Source organism: Rhodnius prolixus, unplaced genomic scaffold (genome assembly GCF_049639745.1).
Source record: "Rhodnius prolixus isolate KJV_2025 unplaced genomic scaffold, Rpr scaffold_10, whole genome shotgun sequence".
NCBI lineage: Eukaryota > Metazoa > Arthropoda > Insecta > Hemiptera > Reduviidae > Rhodnius > Rhodnius prolixus.
Window position 1 is genome coordinate 10,671,248 of NW_027411615.1, and position 18,393 is coordinate 10,689,640.

Genomic DNA, 18,393 nt, shown 5'->3' on the forward strand with positions numbered 1-18,393 from the left:
AATTTGAAAGCTTTATCGCTTTTTCTAAAAACCACTTTCTTTGACTTGGGATCTCAAAACATACATTTTCGGAAAACATTATATCGAAAATTTGATTAAGAGTAAAAGGAGATAATAAACAGTTAATGCTGGTTATGTCAAATGTTATATAGGAGGATACGATGACAAACGGCAATGGAGTGGATCAGTACGGCCAATAGATGGTGGAACTCCACCACCACCATCTGGCGGCGGTGCTTGGCTCAGACCTGGCCGCTATGAAGAGAGAGGCTGGCGTAGTAGATGGGATGAAGGCGAAAGGCCGTCTAGCGGAGGAAGTGGAGGTATAGTCACCAACTGGATGGGCGGTCCATCGCGCTGGGAAACATATCAACGAAGAGACCCATGGGATAAGAGATATGATTATAATCGGCCAACTTATGATTCCAGACCTGATTACTCCGGTTGGAGTTCAACCAGACCAGGTAGTCATTCTCTTGGAGTATTTATTTCTTTATTAATTCTTGGTTTTTCAAGATAGAAATAAAGGAGCAATCAAGAAAACAAGTCCAAATTTTTGTGAATAGTTTTTTACACACACACAAAAAAAAATTGTAACTACTAGCTAGTAGTTCATCGTGGGAATGAAATATTATAATTTCCATTCGGTGTATCATTAGAATGAAGACGGAAAACTTGTGATGAAGGTTGTGGGAAAAGAAATAAAGTGCGCATGCGTAGCTTGCCTTGTGGCTGACTGTTTCATACATTTTGGAACCTTCATGACGACCCTGAATATCAATATAGAATTATCCATCCAATCAAAGTACATCAGTATTTCAGTTGTTTAATGTAACTTTTCATCGATGTGATAGACAGATTTAATTTTGATTATAAAAATAATGTTAGTTAAGATAACTGTTGCATAGGATACGATGAAAAGCAACAAAGTGGGCCAATAGTTTGCCTTTACAAAAGTTATCACACTTTTTTTTTAGTGAGGCGTTTTCCTATTTTCCTACCCCTCTTAAGAGGAATGTATTGCCATCCTCTTATATTCATAATCTCGGGAATACAAGTTTTGATGGTCTCTGTTTAAATAAAAACTAAAATATATCAACTTTCCCAAATGGAACCAAAGCGTCTTTTCTTTAGTCTGTATTTAATATTTTCTTGATTACTTACAATATCCTTGTACAACACAATGCTAACAAGGGCCAGGAGCCTTAAATGAACTAATCATTATTAGAAATAATTACGCTTATTGACGTTATTGGTTTAGTGACAATGTGCCTTAATGCAGCGTTTATCCTGATAACAGCAGTAATCTAGCCCACAGCAGCATAATATCGCCCTAGTTTATATAATTAAATGAAGACCTTCTGGAGGTAGAGTGTAGAATAGTATTTACTCATTATTCAAGACGATAGGTGCCTTGTCACGTCTACTACAATATCTTTTTAACTTTTCGCCTAAACAGCATAAGAAATGAAGAACACTTCTACTTTTACATTATTTTCTTGCACATGTTACTTCTTTGTTGCCCATACTCTGTGTACTCTTTATGTGAAACCTCTTTTTTTTCTTTATCATGTCATAAATATTAAATGCACTGGGTAAATATTTTAAAGATTTAGTTAGTGTCAGCAGATAGATCTGAACGTGATTTATTTCTAACTTTTCCTATTTTTTAAATCTCACTGATTTAATCTGATTCTGTTTTAAAGTAATAATCTAAATTAGTTTATCACTCGCTTTAAAGCGGGATTTACGAACAACTACAATACAAAATTAGGTGTCGTGCACAGAGGCAACTTGCAAACATACTTTATATAATTAAAATTATCATATTAACTTCTAAGAATATGCAGTATAATTGAATACATATTAATTTTTATTAGTAAAATAGAAAAAAAGGAAAATTAGAAAATTTTAAATACATTAAAATAAGAAATCTTTAAAAACTAAAAATATTCCTTTTGATCTTTCTTAATGTGAAATTACGGACTTTGATTCTGATTTGAATATTATGATTCTGATTTGAATATTAGTTTTAGTTGTGTAAACTGATATATCTAAAGTATGATTTGCTTTTACAGGTTATGGAGGTGGGAGCGGAAGCGGTGGACGTTATGACAGTGGCAGTGGTTACTGGAATGGCGGAAATTATGGCAGCGGAAGTGGGGGAAGTGGTGGTTCTAGTGGTTATGGTAGTGGAAATTATGGAAGCGGAAGTAGCGGAAGTTATGGTGGCAGTGGTGGTTATGGTAGTGGAGGAAGTAATGGGTACGGCAGTGGAGGAAGTCATGGCGGTTATGGCACTGGAGGAAGTGGTGGCGGTTATGGTAGTGGAGGAAGTGGCAGTTATGGGGGTGGAGGTTATGGCAGCGGAAGCAGTGGAAATTATGGAGGAAGTGGAGGAAATTATGGAAGTGGGGGTTATGGCCAAGGTGGAAGCTACGGTAGTGGTGGAGGCTACGGAGCTAGTAGATATCCTAGCGGCGGGGGTTGCGGTAGGGGCACTTGTGGCGGAGGATATCCCAGCGGAGGCTATCCTAGCAGTGGATATCCTGGAAGTGGAGGATACCCAAGTGGTGGATATCCTAGCAGTGGAGGATACCCAAGTGGTGGATATCCTAGCAGTGGAGGATACCCAAGTGGCGGATATCCTGGAAGTGGAGGATACACAAGTGGCGGATATCCTGGAAGTGGAGGATACCCAAGTGGTGGATATCCCTCCAGCGGATATCCTGGTGGTAGTTATACTGGAGGCGGCTATGCTGGCGGTTATGGTTATAGCGAATATCGTCCTGGAACTTGGACTAGACCATCTTCTTCTGCCGGATATGAATTCAAGAATCCATCATATTTCGACCGCAGTAGAGGCGAATCTGGCTATATTAATAGGTACGATTATCAACCCTGGGATGAAGGAGAACGTGGCAGTTGGGGTACTAGTAATTATGCAACTGGCTGGAATTATTACGAACAAAGACCAGAACATACCACTGGACAAGGATACACCTACAGGAGACCGGCACCCCTAACACCGTATCCTGATCCTGGCTGGGATAATGCTGGGTAAGAATATCAATTTTATATATAATTTTAATACATCTTTTTTTTTTCAAAACAGTAAACACAAGCGTAACCATTGTTATAAAATGGAGATTCCTAATCTAATTATTTTGTGTTTGATTCGAGATATTTTAGACCATTTGGACGCTGTTTACATAAATAATTTTTGTATTTCCTATTTTTAAGAAAAAAAACAAATAGATATGCTTTACTGAAGAATAGCTCCTTACCATAAAGATAAAAAAAAGTCAACGATGGTTTATTTTCAATATCTTTGGAAGACACCCAAAGATATTATATATATATATATATATATATAAATTTAATATAAGATTATAGATATAAATAAACGAAACCTAAAGATAAAAGCATAACATTGTATTGTTCTCCTCAGTTCGTCCATTTTGATCCTCTTACGTAGCTCTTATTGAACGAGCTATTTCCTATCGAACTTGGATTCACTTGTCAAGACTTATGTGATACTATTTATTTTTCTCTAATTTTTAAACTATTTAATTAAACTGATCATTGGTGAGCATAAGAGATTTTCATTCTATTTATTTATTTGAGTGTACTTTGGTCCAACAAATGATCAAATTTTTGGATAATTACATGTGAAGGCCAGGCTAATAAAGACTAGAAAAACAAATGATATCTTCTTTTTAGTGATTAATTCATTATTATTGCTTAAGATTGCACATCATCAAAGTAATTTAAAATCGTAGTAAAGTTTTGTGGTCATTTATTAAGGCCGAATGCTTTTAGACGGAAATATTTGCATGAAAAACTTTTCCTACACAGTGAACATAACCTCTTAAGGTTAAGGACTGGATGCATATCTATGCATGGGAAACAAAGAAATCGAAGTCAGGTAAGTCTGGCAAGGAAGTTCCCCTATCTGCTCCGCCGTAAATGAATGAAGTTAATAGCATTCAATTTAATAATTGAATACTATAAATTGTTTAAATGATAAGAGGGGGATTTTAATCAGACATAGAAAAGCAGTGTAATTAATAATTAATTAAAGGAAGCATTGCCTATTAGAATAGACTAATGTAAGAATGGTTGAACACGGGGATGGAGTTCAGGAAATGTTCAGCCTTAAAGAGAGAAATCTTAAGGAGAAGATGTTGGCTGCAGGTAAATTGCAGTTGGAATGAGGGAGATGAAGTCACAGGCACTTCCTATATTGCTGGGGGTGCTTTTCACCATTAGTTACGAACATATCTCGCCTTCCGTCTGAACCTTTCTGCAAAAACCTAGCTAACACCCCCAACGGCAGCATTACTTACCAAGCACTTCTACTTTATCTTATACTCATTACATCTGGCCAACCTATCTTAAAAACACCTCCCTCTAATCAAACCCTGATGACATTTCATTGGTTTTATTACATCATTAACTGATATTTATACGGCCCTTTGTAAAGTAGTAAAATCCTATATATACCTTCACTTTTATTATTAATTATTTATTTTTGTTAAAGTTCCACTGTCCTGAGCAATGACATCATGTGCTTTTTCAATGCAAGAACTGTACATTACTTACCTTAGGCTCTTGTTTGATAAAGAAGTTGTTGTCCAGATTAGTGTGAACATCTTATTTTATCTTAGTTAATTTTTGTATTTCTTACAAATGTATTGAGTGGCTGCCGAAAATGACTATTGGTGAAACCACCAATCTTTCCTCTGAAAAAGAAAAGGCTTCAGCACAAGGCAACATGTTAATTTGGCTAACGCTGGTTGTAATATTTTGAATCAAATTAAAGATTGAAATAATAGAAAGCTCTCAAGTGACGTCATTGAGAAGTGGATGAAATAAAAAATGGGTTATTGTTTCTGCTGGAAATAACACACGATATCCCAATCTTCTGGTTAAAATTAATAACAGCTTCTTCTTTTTTTATTAAAAATACTCAAACGATGTCATTTCCATAATTTTTCTTAACAATTGTTTTTAATTACATTTTCATTCCAGTTATTAGCAAAGTCTTCCAAGATCCTTAGCATTGTTATAAAAATAACTTTTGATTTGTTAACAATAATTGTAAAGTGTTGCATTTTCTAGAACTAATTCTGACTAAAGGTCCCATTGTTTTGAGCTTGTTAAATTCACCTTGAAACAATTTCCCAACAATTTACATGGTATAATGCTACTCGGGTCAAAACTAATTGAATTAAATGGTACAGTTAGATTTCAAGTTTATGTCCATTACTATACCTTTCCTAAATAAAACACATGTACGCTGTTTGCTGGTCAACAACTGACAATGTCAGATTTTTTTTTTGTCTGAAATGGTAAACTAAAATTGCACAAATCATCAAGTTCTGTTGCGCTTGACAGATATCGTTTTATATGGAAATTTAATTAAGTTTCGTCAAGAACAGTGATTCGTTCTCAGTGTACTTTCAATCTCTGGAATATGATCAATTTTTGCAGATTACATTATTCAGCCCTTTACTGAGAGAATAACTAACGGCAGCCTGGATCAATCACTATCTCCAAATAACGGTTGGACTTCCTAACACACTGAGATTTTTTTTTTTTTTTTTTTTTATCAGTAATGTAAAAATAGTAAAAACTCTAGGGGCGTCTTTATGCGCTTTAAACCAGGTTGAGGAAATTTGCGAAAATAAGTGTCATCCAAAACGAAAAAAAAAATTAAAATGTAGAAAGTACCTGCTTTGAAAAAGCAAATATTTAAGAAATATTAGAGAAAAGTAATGGTTTGATAAGTAGTAATGTAATATTTAAATGATAAAGCAGTAAAGTATTTAAAACGCAATCTTTCCTATAAATTAGTTAGCGAAAATAATAAATCAGTCCAGAAAAAGTCTGCACAAAGTAGTTGTGACTCTAATGAAATAGGTAATAATATGAGAATTCTTAATAAATATTATATTTGATAAAATAAGATATTTTAATAAATATATTATAATATGAAGTAGGTAGATTAAATGATAATATTATCGAGGAGCAATTTATGTTGAAATAACTTTCTAAACCTATTCTATATTATCTGCAAAAGCAATAATGGTTCCAAGCGATGACGTTGACACCCAAATGGGATGGTTTCGTGTATAAATAAAAATTGAAATATACAAGGCTAAATCGTGTTCATCCTGTGATTAACGCCAAACTGTAATACTAGCTCAATCAGGCAATGTTTAACTTTCTGATCTAATTTCCCATTGATTAGTAAATTACTGCATGTTCACTGATTATTTCTTAACTTCAATTAAGTTTGGCCTTCAACATCATAACTTTAAAACGGTTACATTGTTCTTATAATATCAATTAACTGAATATGAATGTTCATCAAAGTGAAGGTCTCTACTTAATGTGTGGCAAACTAATCTAGAAGTAGTTGTGTTCTTCGTTAATATGGAGAGTGACAAGTTGCTAAGCAGAGTTAAAAGCAACGTAAATAATATTGTAAAACCTTCTAGTCAATTATTTTCAATGATTCTTTCAATCATTTCTGGCTAATAAACATTTGTTTACAGCCAAAGACCTCAACCTGGAGGGGACCATCATTGGTCTAGGCCAGGGACGGACTACAGACCGACATACACAAGACCTGGCAGCGACTACAGACCCAGCCGATTTGATTACAACGAATATAGACCGGCAGGTGGTGGAGGTTATGAACCAGGGTATCGCCCAGGAGGAGATGGTTACGGCGGTCCCCAAGGTGGTGATGGATATCGACCAGGCGGAGGTACAGGCTTTCATCCAGGCAGTGAGAGCTTTCGACCGGCGGGAGATGGTTACAGGCCAGGAGGCAGTGCAAGCGGAGGCCCATATCGTCCCGTAGGCGGTGGAGACCCCTACCGCCCAGGAGGAGGTGGTGACCACTATCGACCAGGAAGCGGTGGGAGCGACCCATACCGTCCTGGCGGGAGTGATTCCTACCGGCCAGGTTCCGGCGGGAGTAATCCCTACAGACCAGGTGGAGGCGGCGACCACTATGGTGCCGGCGACAGGTACAGGCCTTCTTCCTCCGACGGATATCGTCCAGGCGGTGATGGATATCGTCCGGGCCCTGATGGCTACCGACAAGGAAGCGGGAGCCAAGGAAATAGCGACTACAAACCACTTGACAGATATCCAGGTCATACAGGAGTAGGAGCAAACTTTGATTTTGACGGTGACCGCAATCAAGGTAAAAAATCCTTATGTAAATAAATGCCAGAATTTAGAAGCATTTAGAAAATAAATGATCCTTTATAATAGAAGTAAACAAACTATACCAACAAATAAAAGTTTATTAACATGATTTATGAGTTGCATTATACATGAAGAATTTAGAAAGGGTAGGGATTAGTAGCTTAGTGGTTAGTGCACTGGACACCCAGTCAGCTGTCTTCCTTAGATGTTCTCTTCGTAGGAACCTACTTTGTCTGAAACAACCCTGTCGAAAGCCGGTACAGAACTTCAAAAGGCTTCAGGCGCTAATAACCTCAGATGTTAATGCGTCTCAAAAAAAAAAAAAGGTTTTTAAAAAATTAATGGACTTGATTAGATATGCACACTTTGAAATCAAACTTAACAAAAGGAGAAAGTCAAGATAAATGAGTTAACGAAGATCCAAATAGAATTAGAGAAAGATAGAAATGTAGGAGAAAGAGTCCCTTCTTTATTAGGCACTTTACATTTAAATTCCATTCCAGATTTATATAATATAGCACCTCTATGTATAATAAATGTGTAATAAACCTGTTTTTTGGTATGATTTTGTTTTCATTTTTATTATTTATGTGGAGTCACAAAAACAAAACAAAAAAAGGACAGATATGTGGAACGTTTTTTACGAAATACGCTTCACAGTAACACTAATTCTTTAAATTATTTGATATCTTTAAAACAAGTTACTAGATTTGGTAAAAGAAAAAGAAATGAAATTTATAGACATCCAATTGATTAGCAGAGATCTTTCTTCGTACAAATGAAGATTTCTTCTTTAGTGAAGTAATGTGAAGAGCCTTTTCTAGATTTCTCCCTTAGAACCATAGAACTTGTACTTCAATGAAGTTAAAAATTTTGTAATGTACTAAAAGACTCTAGAATATAAAAAATGAAACAAGGAAAATAAGTCAGCAAGTTTAGGATGTGACACACACAGTGGAAGTGAAGTACTCTGTACCAAACTCATAAATCATCTTTTGATGTTGAATGGAAACCTGAAACAAATTTAAAAGCCATGTGAATTAAAACGGATAAAATGTAAAGCATTGCGGACCCATCTACACATTTTCAAATGAGGAAAAGTTACAATTGTCCATAGGTAACAAACAAATAACGGATCTTAATAGACAACGTACGTTTATTGATTTAATTAAGACTTTTATGAGGTACTAAATTATCAACATTTTGTTTCTTATATTTAATTTCTTCAGAATCAGACATCTATGTAACTAAAACCATTTCATTGTGAAAAAAATACATTTCTTAACAATTTGAGGAAATTTATGCAATAATATTAATTTTATATGTTAAACTGGAATTAAAAGTAATAGCCAGGTAAGGATGAAAGGGTGTCCTCTTGATAATTGGAAAGTAATAGAAACCTATAAATTCTAAAGTTCACCATAACTTGAATTCTTCAATACAAAAGTTAATTAAAGAAGTTACATATTGTTTTTAATATAGTTCGGGCTAACCTGTCTCACAGAAAACTTTTTAATTTTTATTTAATTTATTTACTTTTTTTAATTCGAGGCTTTTTGCTTTTTTCGTAAATGTTTTCCCTGTAGAACTGATCTCTATAGTTAAACTTCCATTATTTCTTAAGCCAGACATTATTTCTTAGCGTGACAATAAATCTAGAGCTATAAATAACTAGCCAGTTAAGGTACAGAAAATTATGAAGGCCTTTTGAACCAATAAGAAAACGCAAAGTACAAATTATCAAAATAGTTTCTTTAAATATAAGAGTCCTGTACAACGGTGGTAATTCTCTTCATAGCAAAGAGCATTATTTCTTCACCAGAGTACATTATTTCTAAATATATGCCACTTTTTCAAATTAGAGGCAGAAAAACAAAAACAATTAGACAAAAGGAAGCGCTATACTTACCTCTAAACTCTAAGAGTTGTCCAGATCACACCTCTAAACTTAACACTTTAAATTTAATAACTTGTTTTAGCTCGCGAAAAAGAGACTTTTTCTCCAGAATTAGATCTCACTGCTACTGTGGCTACAGAGTACTCAGTGGAATAAAGGTTGACTTCTAATTTTGAAACAATCATTACATTCCTTTAGCCTTTCTCATTTCTTAAGAACAAAAAAAATTCGCCAAAGTCGAATTATGTTATTAAGCGAATCACTGAACTATTTCTTTTAAACCAAATTATTTCTAAGCTACTAGTTCTTTTCTTCCAACCTTCAATTATCTTAAAATGCGAAATCGGAAGTAAAGGTGTTGTATCAGTTCCTTGATATTGTATATTCATGAGTTAATTTCTTGGCTAGAGCATGATTTCTGTTCAATGCGAATTCCTTCTCCACCTGTATGATTACTAAATCGAACTTTACAGAATAAATTCCTAAGATCTCGGTAAGAAAGAACTTATATCGAAAAGTGCTTCTTATTCATTTCATGTAACAAAATCAATGAGAGAGTTTAGATCTAAAATCATTGTCATAATCTTTTATTGCTACTTACCTTATTAAAGTATTTAAAACACAGAAGCTTGCGAGGTAGTTGATAAATGTAGTTATAAGTAGCAGTGGGTAAAGCAGTAACCCATCATTAAGAATTCATAATTACATATTGTTCAGTTTACAGAAGCCTACTTTATGTTGACACTGAATAAACCCACAGTAGATGTTTAGAACGAAGTGGATTTGCGAAATAAAGTTTATAACAGGAATGGTAAAGTTCTATGGATAAGATTTAAAGTACCATTTTTTAATTTGTGAATGTTAGAATGCACAACTGTTATTTATAAGCAAACAAAATGAATCCTATAGTGAGTTGGTAGTCTCCCTGAAGATGAAATCATAATACAAGAATTGTTATTATTCTTATGTTTTTACTTTATTTTTTTTTTACCACAGAATATACGTGGGTGTAAAATCTTCAATTTGAGATGAACTTCTTCCTCTAATCCTCCTCTTCGCGCAAAAAAATTACAGGAAATAGATTCCCAAGAACCTTATTATCCACAGCTTGGTCTGTAGATGACATAAAATATAAACAGTACTCATCTGTTTTTTAATCTAGTCGAGTTACACTAGATACATATTAATCAACCTGTATGATAAATTTTAATTTAATCTATTTTATTATCTATTTTTAATAGATAATCTAACAAATCTATTTTTATACATCATACATATATGCTACTTTCTTTAACAAAGACCTTCTTTATCTTTATCTTTTCTTTGGCTACAACTTTAATTACTTAACCTTCTTCGCCCTTCAAGGAAGTCGAACCGTATTTTTTTTTAAATATCTAAAGCATTTGAAATTTGTCAAGAACCTGCGTTAGATAAAACGACTGCACTTGTGCAAAGAGCAATAACGATTATTATTGAAAAAGAGAAAGAGATATCTAATTCAGAAATATAATCTGTAAAGGTTTTCTATCAGTCAAGAGGCGAAAAACTCAGGAAAAACTGAATTTCGATAACTTGACATTTTCTTTTGGCACTCTAAAACAACGTAAAAAAAAAAAAAATCATAAAAATCAAATCTAACTTTCAAACTCAAATCAATCTTCAGTCAGTGAAATGCTCTGTATTTAAACTTTAATCTCCTACTTAAATGAGTTTTATCCCCTTAGGATATGTCAAGACCCAAAAGTTCAGGTTAGCACTCAAGTTTTCCAAATCCTTTTAATTTTTAACACGGTTCTTATAAAAGAAACTAAGTGAAAACTAAGAATGGGCAATGTAAAAAGAAATCCCTTGCTTTATATCCAACAGAGAAAAAAAAAGTTGGTGGGATTAATGTCATCAATAATGAGTACATTATGGTTCAAATGCGATAATACGAAATCATCTTACCACTTTATTTACATTAAAGATTAATTGGCTAGAAAGGAAGCATCAAAAATCAAATCTAACTGGTCCAGAATCGGCTCTTGGTCTTTATTATCAAGGCCACCGTGCGAATAGCTCTTAAGCAATGGCTTTGGAGAGAATACGAAAAATCCTAAAAAGCTGTTCTAGCTATTAAACATGGTAAGTTTACAGTCAGAACCCTGAAGAAGTTAGTTAGGAATCAGATTATTGTGGTAATTGAGGCAAGTTCAGAAAACATCTTCACAGGGTAAAATTATTAAACTCGGAACTTTTGGGTAGACTAGATCAGGTAGAGAAGGAATCAATTTCTCATAATTAATTTGACTGAGTGGATATCGCGAGATTCAAAATGAGATATTAGGTATCTTGCAACCGGTGGAGATCATATCAAGTTCAAAACTATTGAGTAGGATCCAGGACCTAGTAAAAAAAAGAGACTATTTGCCCACTAGATTCCCCATGGAAAGGTACGTACAAAAAGCCACTTAGCGGCGGGGCCTTGGGGGGAAAAGACACGCCCCTTGTCCCGTTGATGATAATAATAATGATAATATATTACGAGATAATATATTCGTAGAATTCCTTTCCAAATGCATTTCAATTTCAGTAAAAAAAAAGTTAATTTATCATTATTAATATGGCTTAAACAAATGGTGGAATTTTCTGGGCATAGAATGAAAATATCTCTGAAATTGAATCATTATTTTGTCAAGGAAATCATTATTTTATGTTTGAAGGGATTAGAATAAATAAAAAATCTTTCTCCTTCAACTTAGTTGATCTACTAGATCCCATTTGCACCTAGGAAACTTTTTATTGGAGAACTTGTTTTTCTTTTTATATTGTTTCTCTAATAAAAAAAAAATTCTTACTGAATTGTATTGATTGAGAGTTACAGAAATATGACAGCAACAGATGGAATTAATTATATTAATGGTAATATTATTAACGGACAATGTTAACTCTCTGTTGTATTTCATAAAAGTTTTCTTAAAGTTTGAAAGTTCACTGCCCTCGTTGTAATTAATATAATGAGCAAAAATCATACTGAGATTTTGTTTGCAGCATCCTAAAAAAAAAGCCTAAAGATCAGTCAAGTTTAAAGAATCAATTTAATTCTATTTTTTTGTTTTGTTTTATTATTTTTTTGTGACAAGAAGCTTCCCTATTCGGATGGAACTCTAAAATTTACTATTTTGTTTTGTCGTAACAGCTCGAAAACTCTCATTAAAAATAATTAGTAGTGTTTATTTTTATAACCTCTTCCAAAATTTTATCATTTATAATATCATATAGATAGGTACCTAATGGAAAGATATCTGTGATTATTATTCAAGTATGTAATATTATACTTGTTAAAACATAAAAGTTTTGAGCATATTGAATGCTATTAAAACTGTCCGGTAGGACAGTTGTATAAGGGTTGACCATCAAAAACTGCACGAAAAAGCGTAACGTTGAAAAACACCCAACTTTGACAATTTTTTTCTCTTTTTCTATAAAAGATAAAATTCCCAAATTTTCTTTAAATCTTACTCCAAACCCTCCTTCATAACTGTAATTTTTTTGCAACCACCCAGATCTAATAGGTTTCGAGAAAAAAGTTGCCGAAAATGAGCAAAAACCGCTTTTTCAAAAAATGTTCTTGTTCTTGTTCTTCTTCTTCTTGTTGTTCTTGTTCTTGTTGTTACCTTTTTTGTAAACAACGTAGCGCCTAAACGCGTGAACCGATTTTCATGAATGAGGTGTCATTGGATTCGGAATTTTATGTAGATGTGCCTTTTGGGGGTCTCGATCCTGTACATCGAATGGGAGAGGAGTTAGCCCCCTTAATGTAAGGCCCCCTCCAAAATTATTATTACTAATTACTCTGTAAATCTTGGCCCGATTTTGATAAAATTTGGTAGGATGATAGGGTTAGGGCTCCCCTACGTAACATTAAAGCGGCGATCAGCTCTTACACTTGTTAAGGGGAAGTATAGCAATCGTTTCAAATTATCGACACGTGAACCGATTTTCATGAATGAAATGTCATTCGAATCGAAATTTTGTACAGATTTGCACTTTAAAAGTCTCGACGCCGTGCCTCATAAGGAGGGGAGTTCGCCCCACCCAAATAAGGCCCTTTCTAAAACTATTATTACCAATATTTCTATAACGCTTAGTACGATTTTGATAAAATTCAGCTCGAATAAGTGGTTAAAGCTCCTCTACGTTGCTGATGCTCTTGCACCTACTAAGAGGAAGTACTGCAATCGTTTAAATAATCAATGAGTGAACCGATTTAAATCAATGAATTGTCGTTCGATTAAAAAATCTTTGCCTTTTAGGGAGAAGTACTGCAATCGTAGTTTATTTTTCTTACTCCTCTTAAAAGGAAGTACTGAAATCGCAGTTTAATTTTGATATTCACGTACAAATACCTTCCTACGCTTTTTCAAAAACATTGTTATTGGGGATGGTTTGGGGGACCGCAACTATAATCATTCTTTAAAAAGATCTCTCCAGTGGTAGTTACGGTTCCGACTTAACACCTTATCAGGTTATAATTATAGAATTGCTTATTCCAAATTTTAAAAAAATCTGTAAAGCAGATATGTAACTTTGTAAAATAGACAAAAAGGAAAATCTATCCAAAAGGTACAAAAATCTCCTTAACAAAAACTTACAGTTTAAAATGTTAAGTATAAGGGTTGATTAAACGCCAAAAGGTACACAAATCAGCAAGTACCCAACATTTCATTAATACTTCATTAATATTTAAGTAATTCTACTGCATTAATTTTCATTAATAAGTTATTTTTTAGAATTTATTAGATGTCACAGACCCTTATGCTGGCCACTTCATTTATAATATTTTTTTGTTATAATTATGATAAATCACATAAATATGTACATGCATGTTAAAGTAGAAAAATACAAAGTTAGAGTCGGCTACTGTCTTGAATTCGTCTTACCGAAATATTCGTGAGCACAAATAACACACAGTTATAACAAGTAGATTATTCAACAACAATTATTGATTTCTCGATTGTAATTTAATTTAGTCCCCCTAATTTTACTTATAGTAAAATACTGGAATAATTAGCTGTCCTAAAAATATGCATATCTTATTTACTTTATATTACATATATACAACATTGTGGGATGAATACCTACATTGAGAATGTAATTGAAGAAAACTATGTTACTTGCGATAAAGCCAGATAATTATTATAAACGTTTGACTACTTCATAAAATAACAATTACTTTAATCGAAGAATGAACTTAAACCGACGATTTTTGAAAATCATTGATGTATGTTGGTGAAGTTTCTTTTAAAAGAAAGTTTTGAATTTTTTAGCCTCATAATTTTTTTTTATTTTTTGTAACGTTTTTCTTTTTAACCTGTAATTAATAGTTTCATTATTATAGATAACTAGATATTACAGTCAATCTACAGTGCTACTTGAACATATATTTTGTAGACGAAAATGGCCAGCATAAGGGTCTGTGACATCTAATAAATTCTAAAAAATAACTTATTAATGAAAATTAATGCAGTAGAATTACTTAAATATTAATGAAGTATTAATGAAATGTTGGGTACTTGCTGATTTGTGTACCTTTTGGCGTTTAATCAACCCTTATACTTAACATTTTAAACTGTAAGTTTTTGTTAAGGTTAATATTACAATTAAAATGTTGTACGTGAATTAAATTTTCTATTATTACTGACTTTCCAAGATCCAATAGACATACTTGAAATGAATACTGTTAAGGAATCTTTAGACGAAGTGGCTCTCAGTGATACTAACACTAAAATTCAAGATATTTAGCTCTTAAAATTAGAATTAGAAGGTCTCTGTGATTCTCCAAAAGATTTAAGAATTGGTTAGATGCTGTTTAGCTCGAAATCTTTGGACTTGTTAGGGAAGTTTTGAATTTTTCACATTGTCATCATCCAACATTGAATCATTTACATTATTACCATAAATAGTAAAAGAAAGAGCAATTACTTTATTTAGATATTTATTTATTGCGTGAAATAAGGTTCAAATGTCCACGTTTGTTTTAACTCTAAAATTCTAATTTGTAAATATCTTCCTCCATTGTTCAATAATCTTAACATGAAGTTAATCTTAAAATCTATAATTAACTCAAATTACACAAAATTATTAAAAATGTATTGTTATCTAATTTGCAGGGTACCTGAGGCCAATAAAATTATTATTATTGTTCAGCACTTTGTTTTTTTAAATCCTAATGTAAGAAAATATGGTCAAGAGATAAAAATTTATTTTTGAAATTAAATCCTGGTGTACCGACTGTTTCAGGAAGTTACTTCTATGAGAGGCAGACAACAACTCCAGCTCCAGCAAGTACCACCCAGCGTTCAACTAATGGTCATTCCAGTACAGCCAGCTCTACAACTACCTAAATGAATTTTTCTTTTTTAAAAAAAAACAAAACAAAAAACAACGAGTGTTTAGAGACTTTATTAAATAAACAAAAAATTATGAAAACAATAGTCTATACACTGCCAGGGAAGCGTCCCAATATGCCCAACTGCCTTAATTTCTTTATAATATAATATGGGCATGTATTTGTCGTAAGTGTTTATTAGTGTATGTGTATAAAACTGGAGAACAAAGAGGAAGAGAACTTAAAGTAGAAAAGTGGGGGTTTAAAAAAAAAGAAATAGAAAACAGACTCTGGAAGCTTAGTGAAATAAACGTGAAAAGAGGGAAGTTAACAAATAGCGATTTATGAGTTTAAGGATTTCTATGACCAGAGGGGTATATATATACATGTATATATAACACATGCAGGCCCCTCTTTTTTTGCGTCGGACGCTGTGATATAAGTATAGTAAAACTCACTTTTCTCTCCTCTTTCTCCTAAAAGCACAAAGAACTTTGGTCACAGCTTGAGAATGTACCACTCGGTCTATATTTGCAGGCCTTGCCATCTGTTTCAACAGTATACACTTACAAACACACCAGTAAGCTAAGAGAAACATGTTTAAGCCTTAATCCTTTTGCCTACACAAATATACGGACAATGTGACAGTTTAAAATCTCTATTCTAAAACATTACTACCTCTCCACTTAGGCCATCCAGTTCTTGTCATTCCCAAGTAGTAAAATACTGATCCTTATCATTCTTACACTTCTACTAAATCATCAATCCTTACACAAGCTTTGACGATCTCCCAACTTGTACTTTGTTTTAGATACATTTAAGGTTTTTTTTTTTTTTTTACTTTAAACTTTTGTTAGGAAAATAATACTTAAGTTTTATAAGTTGAACTTAGTGATTTTATTGTAAAACAATTCCTTTTTCTTTTTATTTTATAAATAGAAAAATAAATAAATCTTTTTTATACAATATTTTGTTTATTTACCCAGTACTTTTTATTTCCCTTTTACTCCTCGTAAAACAGACAGCAGCAATCAAGTCATATGTTTGGCATTGATTCTTCTCCAGAAAAATCTGACTGTTTGGCCATAATACGATAAAATGTATAAACACTTACACTGGATTTGTGTCTGAATAGATTACCATGATAAGGAAGAATTTCTCGACAGAAAAAGCTTAGTATTCAAGTTTTGCTGTCGCCAATCCCATGTTGACCATTATTTGGCAAATTAAAATAAGACTTTATTGATTGTATTTTTCAATGTTTCCTGATTTTTCTTGGAACTTATTAAACTAATTACATTCATTAGAGTCTTTCAATTTTATAAGTAAAGTTTTCACAGGTTCATTTACGCCAGTTCTCTGGGCATCAATCACAAATAATCCACCAAATTTCAATCTGAGGTTCTAATAGTTGTATAATTTGTAGTAAATCAGAGCATTTATAGAATATCAAGTTTCAACCATTCGTTTAACTAAAAGTGCAAATTAATTCAACAGGTACCGTAGTATTTTCTAGTACAATTATACAATTATTTATTCAGAAGTAGAAAAATAATAGATTTATTGGAAATAGTACTTACTTAATATTGCAGCCCATTAAAGAGATTTTTTTCCTGAAATAAAAGTTTGAGGTAGTTATTTTAGTTAGATATGGAAAAAATGGTGTAAAAGTATTAGAATAGTTCCTACAAAATGAAGAAAAGCAGAAATAAATTATTAAATTTTCCATTGTATTTTTAGAAATACACTGAGCGATGAGAAAAGAAAATAGCGGTGGGGTTTTTTACGACATTCTAAAGCAAAATATTAAATTTATATTTTTAATGTTTTTATTATTATTATGAGATAATTTAGTTAAGAATTCTTACGCTGGGACGCGCAACAAAATACCTGTACATATTATATCATTCAATTAAAGCATTTTATTTTATTTTAAAGAGTTTATTGGACCTCGGAATATATTGAAAACTAATTTTTGATTTTCGGCACAATCGCAATGTCCTCTCTTATGGCTGACTCTAAAAGAGATGCTTAATTTTAGAAGTGATGAAAAACAAACCTCTCAGTTTATTACAGAAATGAAAATGAAAAACAATCGCTTGGAGAGAAGAATAATTACTGTCCGGAATATACGAGTACATTCACGCAAATTGTTTTCGGTCAAAATCATATCAAAGAATGGTGATTCCAATTAAACATCCCTTCTAAAACATAAGCTAACTGCTAGGACATATATTGGTGATTTTTTTTTTTTTTTTGGAGACCATTACATTTGTTCGTTTGGTGTTTACAAAGCAAAAAATTGTATTTTTAATCAACTTTTTGATAAAATTATCGCAAGAAATAAAGTATAAAGCAGTGTAATAAAATCTTCTGGAAAAACTAACTTTTGTTTTATTACTTTGTAAACTGTTACTAAATGATTGATTGTTCATTCTATTACTTGCAAGTATTTTCGTTTCAAAATTTGTAATTAGTAATGTAATAATTAATTTAAAAATTGTTTTCTTAAAAAGTATTTATTACAAACTTAAAACCAAATATTAATTTATTTTACTGCCCTTGTGTAATAAACAAAAAAAAATGAATAAATTAAAAAGTTAAAATAAAAATTACAAAGTTAGACACCCCAGTTTTAATGTTCCTAGATTCAGCATAATATTTAACTTTGTATTTCGCATTGCAGATATATTCTTCAAAAATAAGGCAGATTTTTATTTATTACTCACTGATTTCTTTAGCACATAATTTTCAGGTAAAAAAAAGAAAGGAACATTCATTCCTTCGTTTTTTTGGGACATTCAATTTCGGTGTAAATTCCACCCCTATAATAATAACTGTGTTTCTCTAAAATTATCTTATTGTAATTTATCATGAAGGGCCTCTGGCCATCTTTACT

At 32.5% G+C, this 18,393-nt stretch overlaps 1 protein-coding gene across 3 annotated transcripts in view; it reads left to right on the forward strand.

Moving 5' to 3' along the window:
• The window catches only part of LOC141457339 (uncharacterized), a 109,632-nt gene extending 93,826 nt beyond the window's left edge, over positions 1-15,806 (forward strand). For 2 of the 3 annotated variants that reach the window (XM_074134190.1, XM_074134191.1), the window contains exons 3-6: positions 153-464; positions 2,079-3,060; positions 6,564-7,222; positions 15,407-15,806. In XM_074134190.1, coding sequence (XP_073990291.1) covers positions 153-464; positions 2,079-3,060; positions 6,564-7,222; positions 15,407-15,510 — 2,057 coding nt within the window. In that variant the 3' untranslated portion in view covers positions 15,511-15,806. The remainder of the gene's footprint in view (positions 1-152; positions 465-2,078; positions 3,061-6,563; positions 7,223-15,406) is intronic. The other variant, XM_074134192.1, reaches the window with a different exon arrangement.
• The last annotated feature ends 2,587 nt before the right edge of the window (positions 15,807-18,393 follow it).